The 16186-nt window shown below is 42.7% G+C and overlaps 1 protein-coding gene across 3 annotated transcripts in view; it reads left to right on the forward strand.

Moving 5' to 3' along the window:
- The window catches only part of RYK (receptor like tyrosine kinase), a 167080-nt gene that overhangs the window by 47358 nt on the left and 103536 nt on the right, over nt 1-16186 (forward strand). For all 3 annotated transcript variants that reach the window (XM_056564403.1, XM_056564404.1, XM_056564401.1), the window contains exon 2: nt 13205-13326. In XM_056564403.1, coding sequence (XP_056420378.1) covers nt 13205-13326 — 122 coding nt within the window. The remainder of the gene's footprint in view (nt 1-13204; nt 13327-16186) is intronic.

Here is a 16186-nt window from a genome sequence, read left to right on the forward strand (position 1 = left end):
TCCAAAATGGAGCCTCCACCCCTATGCAAATCCCTAATTCAGGCCTCAAATGCACATGGCGCTCTCACTTTGGAGCCCTGTCGTATTTCAAGGCAACAGTTTAGGGCCACATATGGGGTATCACCGTACTCGGGAGAAATTGCCTAACAAATTGTGGGGGTCTTTTTCTCCTTTCATCCCTTATGAAAAGGTGAAGTTGGGGTCTACACCAGCATGTTAGTGTAAAAAAATACATTTTTTACACTAACATGCTGGTGTTGCCCTATACTTTTCATTTTGACATGAGGTAAAGGGGAAAAAAGCCCCCCAAAATTTGTAATGCAATTTCTCCCGACTACGGAGATACCCCATATGTGGGCACAAAGTGCTCTGGGGCCGCACAACAAGGCCCAGAAGGGAGAGTGCACCATGTACATTTGAGGTGATTTGCACAGAGGTGGCTGATTGTTACAGCGGTTTTGACAAACGCAAAAAAAAAACCTCACATGTGACCCCATTTCGAAAACTACACCCCTCACGGAATGTAATGAGGGGTGCAGTGAGAATTTACACCCCACTGGTGTCTGACAGATCTTTGGAACAGTGGGCTGTGCAAATTAAAAATTTTGTACAGCCCACAGTTCCAAAGATCTGACAGACACCAGTGGGGGGTAAATGCTCACTTTACGCCTTGTTACGTTCCTCAAGGGGTCTAGTTTACAAAATGGTATGCCATGTGGGGGTTATTTTGCTGTCCTGGCACCATATGGGCTTCCTAAATGCGACATGCCCCCCGAGCAAAATTTGCTCTCAAAAAGCCCACTATGACTCCTTCTCTTCTGAGCATTGTAGTTCGCCCGTAGTGCACTTCAGGTCAACTTATGGGGTACCTCCATACTCAGAAGAGATTGGGATACAAATTTTGGGGGGTATTTTCTGCTATTAACCCTTGCAAAAATTTGAAATTTGGGGGGGAAACACCTTTTAGTGATTTTTTTTTTTTTTTTTACGTATGCAAACGTCGTGAAACCCCTGTGGGGTATTAAGGCTCACTTTATTTCTTGTTACGTTCCTGAAGGGGTCTAGTTTCCAAAATGGTATGTCATGTGTTTTTTTTTTTGCTGTCCTGGCACCATAGGGGCTTCCTAAATGCGACATGCCCCCGAGCAAAATTTGCTCTCAAAAAGCCAAATATGACTCCTTCTCTTCTGAGCATTGTAGTTCACCCATAGTGCACTTCAGGTCAACTTATGGGGTACCTCCATACTCAGAAAAGATGGGGTTACAATTTTTTGGGGGTATTTTCTGCTATTAACCCTTGCAAAAATGAGAAATTTGGGGGGAAACACACATTTTAGTGAAATTTTATTTTTTTACATATGCAAAAGTCGTGAAACACCTGTGGGGTATTAAGGCTCACTTTATTCCTTGTTACGTACCTCAAGGGGTCTAGTTTCCAAAATAGTATGCCATGTGTTTTTTTTTTTTGCTGTTCTGGCACCATAGGGGCTTCCTAAATGCAACCTGTCGCTCCTTCGCTTCTGAGCCCTCTACTGCGCCCGCCGAACACTTTACATAGACATATGAGGTATGTGCTTACTTCACTTTGCTGCTATTCCTGTGAAACACCTAAAGGGTTAAAACGCTGACTGTCATTTTGAATACTTTGGGGGGTGCAGTTTTTATAATGGGGTCACTTAGGGGGTATTTCTAATATGAAGACCCTTCAAATCCACTTCAAACCTGAACTGGTCCCTGAAAAATTGTGAGTTTGGAAATTTTGTGAAAAATTGGAAAATTGCTGCTGAACTTTGAAGCCCTCTGGTGTCTTCCAAAAGTAAAAACACGTAAATTTTATAATGCAAACATAAAGTGGACATATTGTATATGTGAATAAAAAATAAAAAATTATTTGGAATATCCATTTTCCTTACAAGCAGAGAGCTTCAAAGTTAGAAAAATGCAAAATTTTCTAATTTTTCATAAAATTTTGGGATTTTTCACCAAGAAAGAATGCAAGGTACCACAAAATTTTACCACTATGTTAAATTAGAATATGTCACGAAAAAACTATCTCTGAATCAGAATGATAACTAAAAGCATTCCAGAGTTATTAATGTTTAAAGTGACAGTGGTCAGATGTGCAAAAAATGGCCGGGTCCTAAGGTGTAAAATGGTCCTTAAGGGGTTAAAGGTATGTGAGACCTTTTCCTTACGCCATTTGTTATATGTGTGTGTGTAATATATATATTACACTGAAGGCATCAAAACTATGAATTAACACATGTGGAATTATATACATAACAAAAAAGTGTGAAACAACTGAAAATATGTCATATTCTAGGTTCTTCAAAGTAGCCATCTTTTGCTTTGATTACTGCTTTGCACACTCTTGGCATTCTCTTGTTGAGATTGAAGAGGTAGTCACCTAAAATGGTTTTCACTTCTCAGGTGTGCTGGTGTGGAGGAGGAGGTGTGATGGTGTGGGGGTGCTTTGCTGGTGACACTGTTGGGGATTTATTCAAAATTGAAGGCATACTGAACCAGCATGGCTACCACAACATCTTGCAGCGGCATGCTATTCCATCCGGTTTGCGTTTAGTTGGACCATCATTTATTTTTCAACAGGACAATGACCCCAAACACCTCCAGGCTGTGTAAGGGCTATTTGACCAAGAAGGAGAATGATGGGGTGCTGCGCCAGGTGACCTGGCCTCCACAGTCACCGGACCTGAACCCAATCGAGATGGTTTGGGGTGAGCTGGACCGCAGATTGAAGGCAAAAAGGGCCAACAAGTGCTAAGCATCTCTGGGAACTCCTTCAAGACTGTTGGAAGACCATTTCAGGTGAGTACCTCTTGAAGCTCATCAAGAGAATGCCAAGAGTGTGCAAAGCAGTAATCAAAGCAAAAGGTGGCTAGAATCTAGAATATGACAGATTTTCAGTTGTTTCATACTTTTTTGTTATGTATATAATTTCACATGTTAATTCATAGTTTTGATGCCTTCAGTGAGATGCCTTCTGTCAAACTTTTGGTCTGTACCGTGTGTGTGTGTGTGTATATATATTATATATTATATATTATTATTTATGGCTGGGGTAAGTGTAAAATAAATAAATAAAAGCATGAAAAGAATCCTAGCTTCACCAGTCCATTTCAGCTTCTGATGCAATGTCGTCCTTGGATATAAATCTGAATTGAGCGTTCTGCTTGATTCAGGTAACTAGAGAGCAGTGTATTGTGGAAGCTTAGATGGCAGTAAAGGTAAGGTAGCATGACCAGTATACACCAACTTCCAGCATGCCACAAGTTGTTTTGTAATAGCTGGAGACATACTGGTTGGGAAACACTGGTCTATAGAGTGCAGATAAACCACATACATGTACTGAGAAGAAACCTGCTGAATCTTTACTTCATGTTATGAAATTGACTAAAGCTAAAAATAATCACAAGAAAAAGAAAGTATTTGCAAAAACGTTTTTTTTTTTAAAGAGGTTTTGCAGTACCACTCTCTTCTGGTGTGGCACGACTGTTCCGCAAGCTGAGCAGTACAGTAGCTGAGGCCGTTGTGCAGTGTTCCTCCACACCAGGAGAGAGGCGCTGCTGCAGTGTTCCTCCACACCAGGAGAGAGGCGCTGCTGCAGTGTTCCTCCACACCAGGAGAGAGGCGCTGCTGCAGTGTTCCTCCACACCAGGAGAGAGGCGCTGCTGCAGTGTTCCTCCACACCAGGAGAGAGGCGCTGCTGCAGTGTTCCTCCACACCAGGAGAGAGGCGCTGCTGCAGTGTTCCTCCACACCAGGAGAGAGGCGCTGCTGCAGTGTTCCTCCACACCAGGCGAGAGGCGCTGCACAACCTCTTTAAGGCTCTGGTGATACTACGTTTGTGGTATTGTTACAGGTATGTTCAGCCTACATCCTGCTAAGAATAGGATGTCCATGTATACAGTGGCATACAGCTGTTGGCGGCATTCATTTCAGTGGCCTGAACGTAGTCATCTAGTGACCATGTTCAGGCTGGTATACGCTCATTTTTACAGAGCTCGATAGGGCAGCAGACCAAGCCATTGAGTATGGTAGCGCATTCTAGTGTAAAGAGGCCCAAATGTAACGATAGTATATGTCTGCATCGATAGTATGTCTGCATCCATTTTTTGTTCGGGATACTGTAACTTACACTACAAGTGCATGAGCCTAGTCTTACTGTGAGCTGCTTTTTATGGGATTCTCCTTCTATGTCTAACTCTTGAGACTGCCCTAAATCTTGGCTGTAGGTAGCTGTCAGCTGAACACTCCTGCCTGCTGGCCCCGTACTAATGCTCGTATGTTATTCCAGAAAGATTCGGATTAAATCGCTGCCAGACACCAGGTAACTACAAACTGATTGACAACCCCGGACTGGATATGCTGGGTTTTACCCACATGACTGTTAAAGTTTTTCTTAACCAGTGTTTCCCAACCAGGGTGCCTCCAGCTGTTGCAAAACTACAATTCCCAGCATGCCGGGACAGCCAACGGCTGTCCGGGCATGCTAGGAGTTGTAGTTTTGCAACAGCTGGAAGCACCCTGGTTGGGAAACACTGATGTAGAGGGTTTAAATACCTTACAGAATATGCTGGGAGTTGTAGTTTTGCAACAGTTGGAGTCACCCTGGTTGGGAAACACTGATGTAGAGGGTTTAAATACCTTACAGAATATGCTGGAAGTTGTAATTTTGCAACAACTGGAGGCACCCTGGTTGGGTAACACTGGTGTAGAGGGTTTAAATACCTTACAGAATATGCTGGGAGTTGTAGTTTTGCAACAGCTGGAGGCACCCTGGTTGGGAAACACTGATGTAGAGGGTTTAAATACCTTACAGAATATGCTGGAAGTTGTAGTCTTGCAACAGCTGGAGGCACCCTGGTTGGGAAACACTGATGTAGGGGGTTTAAATTCCTTACAGAATATGCTGGGAGTTGTAGTTTTGCAACAGCTGGAGGCAGCCACAAAGCTCGGCAGTAGTCTCCTCCTGCTCTCTGCACTTCAGACATTGGCAGACTACCTAGTGACTGGTTCACCCTCCTTTATGTGATCTCCCTGTTTATAACACAAAGCTGGACCATTGTTACAATAAAGCACTTTCTGCCGTTTCTCTCATCCCCATTCCTTATAGGCTGTAAATTCTTGCAAGCCGGGTCATCAACCCCCCCCCCGTATGAATATTTGGTGTGTAATACAGTAATGTCTGACGCTTGTCTTTATTTGTGCCCCCCAAAATTGTAAAGTGCTGCGGAATCTGTTGGCGCTGTATTAATATGGTAAATATTGTTATATTAGAACCTTACAGTCAATATAGTTCTAATTTGTAGATGCATAGACAGATCCTTTTTATCCCTCTTCTGACTCCGTCTTAGGCTGGGTTCACACCACGTTTTCTTAAATACGGTTCCCGTATACGGTTTGGAGGAGGGGGGCGGGGCTTAATTGCGGCGCCCGCACACAGCCGTATTCGGGAACCGTATTTAATGCAAGTCTATGAGCCAAACGGAGTGAACCGCAGCCTCCGGTCGGCTTCGTTTTCGGCCGTATGCGGTTTCCCGACCGCAGGCAAAAACGTGGTCGACCACGTTTTTGCCTGCGGTCGGGAAACCGCATACGGCCGAAAACGAAGCCGACCGGAGGCTGCGGTTCACTCCGGTCGGCTCATAGACTTGCATTAAATACGGTTCCCGAATACGGCTGAGTGCGGGCGCCGCGATTAAGCCCCGCCCCCCCCTCCTCCAAACCGTATACGGGAACCGTATTTAAGAAAACGTGGTGTGAACCCAGCCTTAGTCCCCTTTAACACTACAGGTATTATCTTGTAAAAAAAACCTCCATTATTACACCCGGCAAAAAGTCCTGAAAACGACCATCAAAAAATCCCATTCATGTCAATGTTTTTTTTTGTTCATCCTTTTGCATCAGGCAAGTCCATTTTTTACTAATGACAGTTATTTTTGGTCCGGCAAAAAAAAAAATATGGTGAAAAAAACGAATGTTAACAGATTTTTTTTATTTTTTATTTTTTTTTTGAACGTCCGGTTCCCATAGACTTCAATGTTAAATTTAATGAGCGTGCTCAGTACAGCTTTACAAAAAAAGGGTTAAAAATCTGAATAAAGGGATAAAAAAAGACTAACTGGTGATAACTGATGAACATCAGGTGTTTTTTAAGAAAAACATTAAAAACTACAGATGATGATCATCAGTTATCATCCATTATTATCAGTTATTGCATCCGCTTTTTATTTTTTTTCTTCTTCATCCATTATTGTAAAATAACGGCAGTAAAAAAGCAGGATGATACCTGTAGTGTGAAAGGGGCCTTAAAAGGGTTTTCTAGTAAATTCCTAAACCTAGAAGGAAGCTGAGGTCATGCCTGTTAACCCTTCATTCCTAGCTGACCTCTGCTAATCCAAACAGTTCCTTCCCAGACCAATCCATGTAATACCTATTGTCCCAACACTATAAATGTAGAAGAGCAATGTGGAGGAAAACTGCGGCCCATGTGAGCCGTTATATGAGGCGCAGGGATGGAAGTGGCGCAGGAAGTTTGGAAGCAACAGTAAAGCGGGTGCTGATCAGGAATGTGGCCGCCCTCGTGGTGCCGCACATGTGAACCGCCTGACTTCCTGCAATGAAATGAATCTCATTTGGGCTAATTCAGGAAACAGATTTCAGCTTAATCTATTCCGCACGTTCTTCCCTTGTTTATATCGGATTTGTTTAGTCGGGTCCGTAATGAAAAGCACTCAGTGTGTTTGTTTCCAATTTTTCCCTCATGAGTTCCTTAAAACTTAATCTTTATTTCCGTCCATATGAAATTACGTCCCCACAACACGGTTAGATCTGACGGGTTTCGGTCATCAGTGACCTTAATAATAGATCCTGATTATGATTTAAGATTAAAGGGGTATTCTGGTGGACAACTGGTGGCAAAAAGTTACAGATTTGTAAATTACTTCTATTATTCTTAATCTTTCCAGTACTTATCAGCTGTAACAGAGGAAATTATTTTTTTGGGATTTTTTTTGTCTGACCACAGTGCTCTCTGCTGACACCAGAGCAGCATAGGTTTGCTATGGGGATTTTCTCCTGCTCTGGACAGTTCCTGACATGGACAGAGGTGTCAGCAGAGAGCACTGTGGACAGACCGAAAAGAAATCCAAAAAGATAATAATTTCCTCTGTAGTATACTGCCGCTAATAAGTACTGGAAGGATTTAAGGTTTTTTAATAGAAGTAATTTACAAATCGGTTTAACTTTCTGGCACCAGTTGATTTAAAATAACTAAAAATAAGTTTTTCTCAGGAGTACCCCTTTAAGGTCATCGATGACCGAAATATGTCAGGTCTAATAGTGTTGTGTGGATTTTTTTATCCAAATATGTTTTGTATGGGATATGTGAAGTTGTGCTCTGTTGTTACTGTCCTTATCATGATGATCAAGGTACAATTGTCTGCCTTGACCCAGTATAGTTATCCAGCGTGTACTTTGCTCTACACAGGTAGATATTTGTAGGTGGGCTTTTAAATTGTATTGCCAGCTATTTGTCTAGTACAGTGGTCTCCAAACTGTGGACCTCCACAGTCTATCTATGCCCTGGATGTCTGACACACCTAATTGTTCTCACAAAAAAACAAATGCATTGTGTGAACATACACCTAGGGCAGCTATCATAGGGAAATACTCAACTATGTACATGCTGAGATGTTTAATGGCCAATATTCCAGAATTAGCTTGTTCTTGCTCAATTCCTTGGTATATGTAGCCATACACTTAAAGGGTTTATCTAGGAAAAAGATTGATTTTTTTTTTTTTTTACCTATCAACTGGCTCCAGAAAACTAAACAGATTTGTAAATTACTTCTATTAAAGGAAAACTGTCGGCGCCCTCCCCCCGCACTAACCAGTGGTACTGGCTGGTAGTGCGGGGGACACTTATCAGTTTGATGCATACGATGCCCGAATCTGCTGCGCCATTCGTCCCTTTATCATCTTTCTTCTTGATATGCAAATTACCTGCTAACTGGCATGGGCGGGGTTACTTCCTTCATCTGGCACTCTCTGGCTTATGAATATCCATGTTCTCCCTCTCCTCCCCGCTGATTTCAGGACTCCACTGCGCTGAAGCAGCCTCCGGGTGTAGACAAGAAGCCAGCGCATGCGCAGTGGAGTCCTGAAATCAGCAGGGAGGAGAGGGAGAACATGGATATTCATAAGCCGGTCGGTGCTGCGGGCTGGGCGGCGGTTATGTCAGTGCCAGATGAAGGCAGTAACCTCGCCCATGCCAGTTAGAAGCTAATTTGCATACCAAGTAGAAAGAAGATAATGGGCGAACGGTGTGGTGGATCCAGGCATGGTATGCTTCAAACTAATCAGCGTCCCCCGCACTACCAGCCAGTACTGCTGGTTAGTGTGGGGGGAGCAAGCTGACAGTTTTCCTTTAAAAAGTCTTAATCCTTTCAGTACTTATGAGCTGCTGAAGTTGTTGTTTTCTGTCTAAGTGCTCTCTGATGACACCTGTCTTAGGAACTGTCCAGAGTAGAAGCAAATCCCCATAGCAAACCTCTTCTTCTCTGTGCAGTTCCTGAGACAAGCAGAGATGTCAGCAGAGAGCACTGTTGCCAGACAGAAAAGAACAACTCAACTTCAGCAGCTGTTAATTATTGGAAGAATTAAGATCTTTTAATAGAAATAACTTACAAATCTATTTAACTTTCTGGAGCCAGTTGATAAAATTATTTTTTTTCCCCTGGAATACCCCCTTTAAGATAACATTTGGTGGAACTAGTCTGTTACGATGAAATCTTCTCATTGGTATGTTTATTGTCTCAATTTTGGATCACCTATCCAATCCTTTGTGTCAGATGTCTGACAACTGCTTATTCCCATGATATGGACACCCCTTGCCTGTTCGGATGTTGTGGTATTGGTCAGAGATGCTGTATCTGTACTGGCTGCAGTAATATCCCCAGTACTAGCAGTAGCATTGGTGCCTCATTGCTATAGATTGTCTATACTGAATACTTCAGGCACATGTCTGTACCGTGTAATACACATGAGCTCATGAAGGTTTTGTGGGCAAACACGGGATGTACTATCCCCCCAGGTTGTTTTTGAGGTGTTTTGCTGAATGTCAGTATTCCCTTTGATCTCCGCAGCTTTGTATGGACTTGCTCTGCATTGTTTTCTGCTCTCATAATGCTGTTTACCTCTCTGTTTCTTTAAGTTATTGATGCCAAAAGCAACTAAAATCAACTTTTTGGGGGAAATGAACCCCCCCCCCCCCCCCCCCCCAGTATGCACAGAGGTGGTACAGCCTATTGGGAAGTTTTGTGCTATAACCCATAGAGAAGTCTAAGCATAAGGTTATGTTCCTATTCGTCAAGGTTTCTGTTTTTAGTGGTGCCATGGTAGCAACCCAATCTGACAAACTCAATTGATCTACGACGGGGCCTGTCAAGATTCTTCCGGGGTTCTGATATTTTTGATGCAGTCTACACACTTGTTGGTGTCAAAAATACCCGAATCCCAGAGGACTTGGAAAAACCCAAATGTTAACAGAACCAAAGAGGGTCTTTAAAGGGGTACTCAGGTGGAAAACTATTATTATTTTTTTTTTTAATCCACTGGTGCCAAGAAGTTAAACATATTTGTAAATTACTTCTATTTAAAAATCTTAATCTCTCCAGTACTTATCAGCTGCTGTATGCTCTGCAGGAAGTTGTGTTTCTTTCTGGAGTTTTTTTTCAGTCTGACCACAGTGCTCTCTGCTGACACCTCTGTCCGTGTCAGGAACTGTCCAGAGCAGCATAGGTTTGCTATGGGGATTTACTTGTACTCTGGACAGTTCCTGACACGGACAGAGGTGTCAGCAGAGAGCACTGTGGTCAGACTGAAAAGAACTCCAGAAAGAAATAAAACTTCCCCTGTAGTATACAGCAGCTGATAAGTACTGGAAGGATTAAGATTTTTAAATAGAAGTAATTTACAAATCTGTTTAACTTTGTGGCACCAGTTGATTTTAAAAAAAAATGTTTTCCACCGGAGTACCCCTTTTAGGTGGCAGATATTTGCAAGACATCTAAAAACCCTTCTAGTCATTGCACTTGTAGCTTTGTTCTGAGATATTATGTTAATAATTTGCTGACTGACCAAGACCTGACATGTAGATGACTTACACTGACTGTTATGGGTTGGTAAGGGGGTTGGATGACTGGCAGAGGGCTGACTGGTTTGTAAGATGGGTGGGTAACTGGCAGATTTCTTAAATGGGTTGGTGAAAGGGGGTAGATGTCCCACAGAAGTCCGTAGATATCCGGCACAGCCTGACGGGTTCACTAAAAGGGTCGATAACCGACAGAGGCTTGACACTGGTTGGTGAAGGGGTGGATGACTGGAAGTAGTCGGACTGGTTGGTAAGCGAGGTAGATGAGTTCCTGAAGGGTTGGATGATTGGCAGAGATCTGCCCTGGGTTTGTGAGAGGGGTTAGATGACTGGCACAGCGTGACACGAGTTTGTCTCCTCTTTCTTGGGATCCGATACAAGTGTAGTATAAATGTAACTCTGCTGAGTTGTGATGTGACATTGTATTCATCGCCACTCACATAGGGGGCAAGTAAGACACCTGCGAGGCCTTAGGCTGCCGCCTAACTCTCCTAATAGGTGAGCCGCCTAACTCTCCTAATAGGTGAGCCGCCTAACTCTCCTAATAGGTGAGCCGCCTAACTCTCCTAATAGGTGAGCCGCCTCTAAATGTAACGCTGCTTGACAAATCTGTCAGTCTTGAAAGTCTGTGGGAAACCCTATTGAAGCAGTAGATGTTCTTTATTGTGTGGATAAAGCTTCTTTACTGCTTTGTGTGGATTAAGTTAATAAGAAAAAGGTCCCATCTGTCTCCCAAGCCCTGAGGTCATTCCTGCAATATGCCACCCAGAGCTGTGTAGGTGCCAGCGAGTGGCGCTCTGGAGGATTAGAATTTAGATGCGTTAATTGCTCCAATTAGTCCCCTGCCTTCTATTATGCCTCGGCTGAATACACAGTGTGGAAACCTCAGCATCCATTACATTGTAGTAAGTCCTCATGTGTAAAGAGATCACTGATCACCTCCTGAAGGAACTGGGAAAGCTATACTGCAGTGTGTGTGTGTGTGTGTGGGTATGTGTATGTGTGTAGATATATAGATATAGATATAGATATATAGATATAGATATAGATATATATATATATATATATATATATATATATATATATATATATATAATTACACATACATACATACATACATACATACATACATACATGCATGTGTGTGTTAAATCCTGTAAAGATGAGTTCACACAGGGCAGGATATCTGTTTATACCTGCAAGATTGTACAGTGATCCCTCAACTTACAATGGCCTCAACATACAATAGTTTCAACATACAATGTTTTCTTCTGGACCATTGTAACTTGAAACCAGACTCAACATACAATACTACAGACAGTCCAGACCAGTGAGACGTGTCACAATTGGAGGAACTGACCAATCAGAATGGGCATTCACTGGTAAATCACCTGTATTACTGAGGTGCAAGCTCTGACTGGCTGTCTGGTAGCGCCCCCTACAGTACAGGGAGGAACTACAAGTTCTGTACTACTCCTTACCTGTGCCAGGGTTAGCTGCTCCTTTGGACACCAGGTAAGGGCGGCTCCATTTGGGACACTGTGTAGTGTACAGGACCCTAAAGAAGCTCCTGTCCTCTACTTAAACCATTGTTTCCCAACCAGTGTACCTCCAGCTGTTGAAAATACAACTCCCAGCATGCCCGGACAGCCAACAGCTGTCCGGGCATGCTGGGAGTTGTAGTTTTGCAACAGCTGGAGGCACCCTGGTTGGGAAACACTGACATAGACAGTGATTACAGCTTCCAGCAGATCTTTCTTACTTTTATATATAAGGATTTTCTTTATCTATATTAGTTATCTTCTTATTTTTCTTTAATCTTCACTTTTTCCTTTTTTTTGGATGACATTTTGGTGCCTTCAGAAACAATTACCAGGTCTCCATAGAGTTCTAGTCTCAACATACAATGGTCGTCCTGGAACCATTATATATGGTAACTTGAGGGACCACTGTACTGGTAAAATTCAGTGCACAACACAGGACAAGACAATATCTCATCTGCAGAATTTGAAAAGCTGCAAAATTTTTGTACTATTTTGTAAGACCAATGATAAATCCCCCCCCCTCCAAATGTGTTTGTTACATAGCGACATCCTTAGGTTGGGTTCATAGAAGCAGTATTTTTTTTATTTTTTTTATCTCCATTATAGAAATCTCCATTATAGAAATGTACAATGGAGATGAAAAAAAGTAGGTAGCAGATCCCATTCATGTCAATGAGCTTTTTTAAAGGATGTTTTAACAGATAATAATGGATGTTAAAGGTCCATTATTTTATATGTAAGTTTACAAAATCTCTTTTTCTTAACATCCCTTCTATATCAATAATGGACACATAATGGATTTCAACAATCATGATGTGAACATCCCCTCAGCTGCGTAAATTTCTAGCAGAATCCCCAAATATAGATTTAATTTATTTTTATTTTTTTTAAGAATAGAAAATGACATAAAATCCACCCAAGTAAATCTGCAGTTTTTCCACAGTCAGTAGAAAAGCAAAGGCTCAACCTTGGTTCTGTGTGGATTTGTCTTGTGGATTCTCTACGGATTTGCTTTAGGAATTATCCGCAGTATATCTAACCTGGGTGAACTCGATCGCTGACACACGATGTAACGTGTAGAGATTAACATGTTTATTGCTTGGGTCGGGTTCCTACAGCCATTACAATACTCTGGGTAAATAAAACTTTAAAGCTCTTTTTTTGGTCAAAAAACTTAATGTATATTCATTTCCCACGTGTAGGTAAAATGTTCTTTTTATAGACAGCGGGGCAGGTGGTGATGTGTAGATGATTGGGTGCTGATTGTTGTGTTATTGGGTAGAGCAGTGTTTTCCAACCAGGGTGCCTCCAGCTGTTGCAAAACTACAACTCCCAGCATGCCCGGACCGCCGTTGGCGGTCCGGGCATGCTGGGAATTGTAGTTTTGCAACAGCTGGAGGCACCCTGGTTGGTAAACACTGAGGTAGAGGTATATTCTGGTTTTATTGCATTGATAGTAAATCTTTACTTTTCCTCTCATTCTTTAGGTTTGGATGCTGAGCTTTATTATGTCAGGAACGATATCGTAAATCACTACGCCCTTTCCTTTAATCTTCTCGTTCCCACCGAAACCAGCAGCCTACACTTCAGCTGGCACTCTAAATCTAAGGTACGTATGGTGGCCTACTGCTTCTATGTGGTACTTCTAGCAGAACAACCCTCGCTTTATACTGAAGCGTGTCCTACACATTAGGCTAGGTTCACATCTGCATTTCTGATCATCTGTGCAAAATGCCCTAAATGATGGCACTACCAGCTCTGTCACAATGATATCAAAGGATACCAAATAGATCCCCTAGAATTATATTGGTATCTGTTGGGTTCTGCAATGGTTTTCTGAGTTGAAAGGGGTATTCCATGAGAAAACTTTTTTTTTTTTTTTTTTTTTTATGTATTTACTGGCTCCAGAAAGTTAAACTGATTTGTAAATTATAAAAATAGGATATTAGTCCTCAGCTCAATATCAAAAAAGATTAATGGGGGATGTCTGGTATCAATAATAGAGAAAAAACACAATTGGTATATAAATGATATTTAATAGATATTAAATAATGCGTTCCCGCAGGGCCCTACGGTGGCGCACAATTGGTTAAAAAGTAATAAATATAAAAAATGCAACAAGTTATTACACTACAGAGCGAAAGGTACTCCTAATAACAAATGTATCTATTATGGCTAACAGCCGTATAATGATACACTGGGTGATGATGTGACATACAGTGTTACTCTGATCAGAATGGTAGTAAATTCAGTGTGCACAAAAAATTTAAACAAAAATAAATATAAAACATTCCTCCTGGAAAGAAAAATGGCTTAATAGAAAAAATAATAAAAAATGCGAAAAGTCCTGTAAATAAAAAGTGACAGTCCTATAGATGATGGAGTTATGTCCTGTAGGGTGGATCCTACAATTGGCCTGAAACAATGTCCTGCAAAAAAAAAAAATCGTATGCTGTATATGATTATAACATGAATTATTTATATAGTGGGTATTAGAATTGGATCGCTGTTGCCGGTTTCTCCACTCCACAGCCAAATGGCCTGCAAATAGAAATAAAGTCACTGGCACGATTGTGCCACTCACCGCACCGCTGGTGGACAGATGGACAAATGCGCTCTAGCCGGGGCGGCGTGATGGTCACAGGATATACAGCCGTTCTCACCGGCGAGCTGTCCCTTGGCGTCAGGTGTACTCTAGCCGGGGCGGAGTGTTGGTCGCCGAATATCCAGCCGCTCTCACCGGCGAGTTAACTCTTGGCGTCTGACGTAGCAGGTCAGCTGATGGCAGGTCAGCTGACCTTGTGCGGGAGGTTAGTTGATACTAGATGACGTTGGATTACAATGATGCATGCAGGTAGAAATATTAATCCAATGATGGAGGGCTCTGCACCGGTTCAGCAGATGGGTTTGAATGCAGGACCATGTAATAGATGAATAGTAAATGAGATCTCTCACTGAGGAAGGGGCACTACTAATCTGCTTTGGACCCCGAAACGCGTTTGGTGACTGTGATTGAGCCTTTTTATATTGGTCTAGTTCACACTACAGCTGCGGTTATACAAGCACTGATCGGATAATTCCTCTCTGGAGAGATCTCATTTACTATTCATCTATTACATGGTCCTGCATTCAAACCCATCTGCTGAACCGGTGCAGAGCCCTCCATCATTGGATTAATATTTCTACCTGCATGCATCATTGTTATCCAACGTCATCTAGTATCAACTAACCTCCCGCACAAGGTCAGCTGACCTGCCATCAGCTGACCTGCTACGTCAGACGCCAAGAGTTAACTCGCCGGTGAGAGCGGCTGAATATTCTGCGACCAACACTCCGCCCCGGCTAGAGTACACCTGACGCAAAGGGACAGCTCGCCGGTGAGAACGGCTGTATATCCGGTGACCATCACACCGCCCCGGCTAGAGTGCATTTGTCCATCGTCCATCTGTCCACCAGCGGTGCGGTGAGTGGCACAATCGTGCCAGTGACTTAAGAATTAACATTTATCAGCTGCTGAAGTTGAGTTGTTCTTTTCTGTCTGACCACAGTGCTCTCTGCTGACACCTCTGGTTGTCTAAAGAACTGTCCAGAGTAGGAGCAAATCCCCATAGCAAACTTTTCCTGCTCTGGACAGTTCCGGAGAACAGACAGAGGTGTCAGCAGAGAGCACTGTGGTCAGACAGAAAATAACTCAACTTCAGCAGCGGATAACTACTGGAAGGATTAAGATTGTTTTTAATAGAAGTAATTTACAAATCTGTTTAACTTTCTGGAGCCAGTTGATGTGAAAAAAAGTTTTTCCTTTGACAACCCCTTTTAGAGGGATATTCCAGGGTAAACTATCTTTTAACTATCCTGCCCTTTGTGAAAAGTTGTTTGTTCTACATTAACTTGCTGTATGGCTCTGCCATAGATCGTTCACTTTTTCAGCTTTATGGCCCAGATTTATCAAACTGTGTGAGAGAAGTGGAGTGATTTTTCCACAGCAACCAATCACAGCTCAGCTAATGGGCTCTGGTAAAGTGAAAGCTGAGCTGTGATTGGCTGCTATGGGAAAATCACAACACTCTTTCTCTCGCACAGTTTGATAAATCTGGGCCAATCTGTTTTGTTCAGGTATTGATGACGCTTCTCTCGAGCTTATTCCACGATCCTATGCAGCTCAATACAGGAAGCTGGTGTCAGGGGGCTCGGCTGCTTCTTGTCTCTCCTGACAAGCCAGCCCCCGGATGACGTTTGCGGTCCATCTGTGCCTCCTGACGTTCCGGGGTTCCCTGCGTCCCCGCATTCTGCAGATTGCCAAGATCACGTGACGCTGGCATATCGGAACATACAGATGGACGTCAAACGTCATCAGGGGGCTGACTTGTCAGGAGAGACAAGAAGCCAAGCCCCCTGACACCAGCGGCTGTCTCAAGCCGAAAAGGATTAAAGGACCTTAAAGGGGTAGTCCAGTGGTGAAAAACTTA

The sequence above is a fragment of the Hyla sarda genome, chromosome 3, assembly GCF_029499605.1.
Source record: "Hyla sarda isolate aHylSar1 chromosome 3, aHylSar1.hap1, whole genome shotgun sequence".
NCBI classification, from domain to species: domain Eukaryota; kingdom Metazoa; phylum Chordata; class Amphibia; order Anura; family Hylidae; genus Hyla; species Hyla sarda.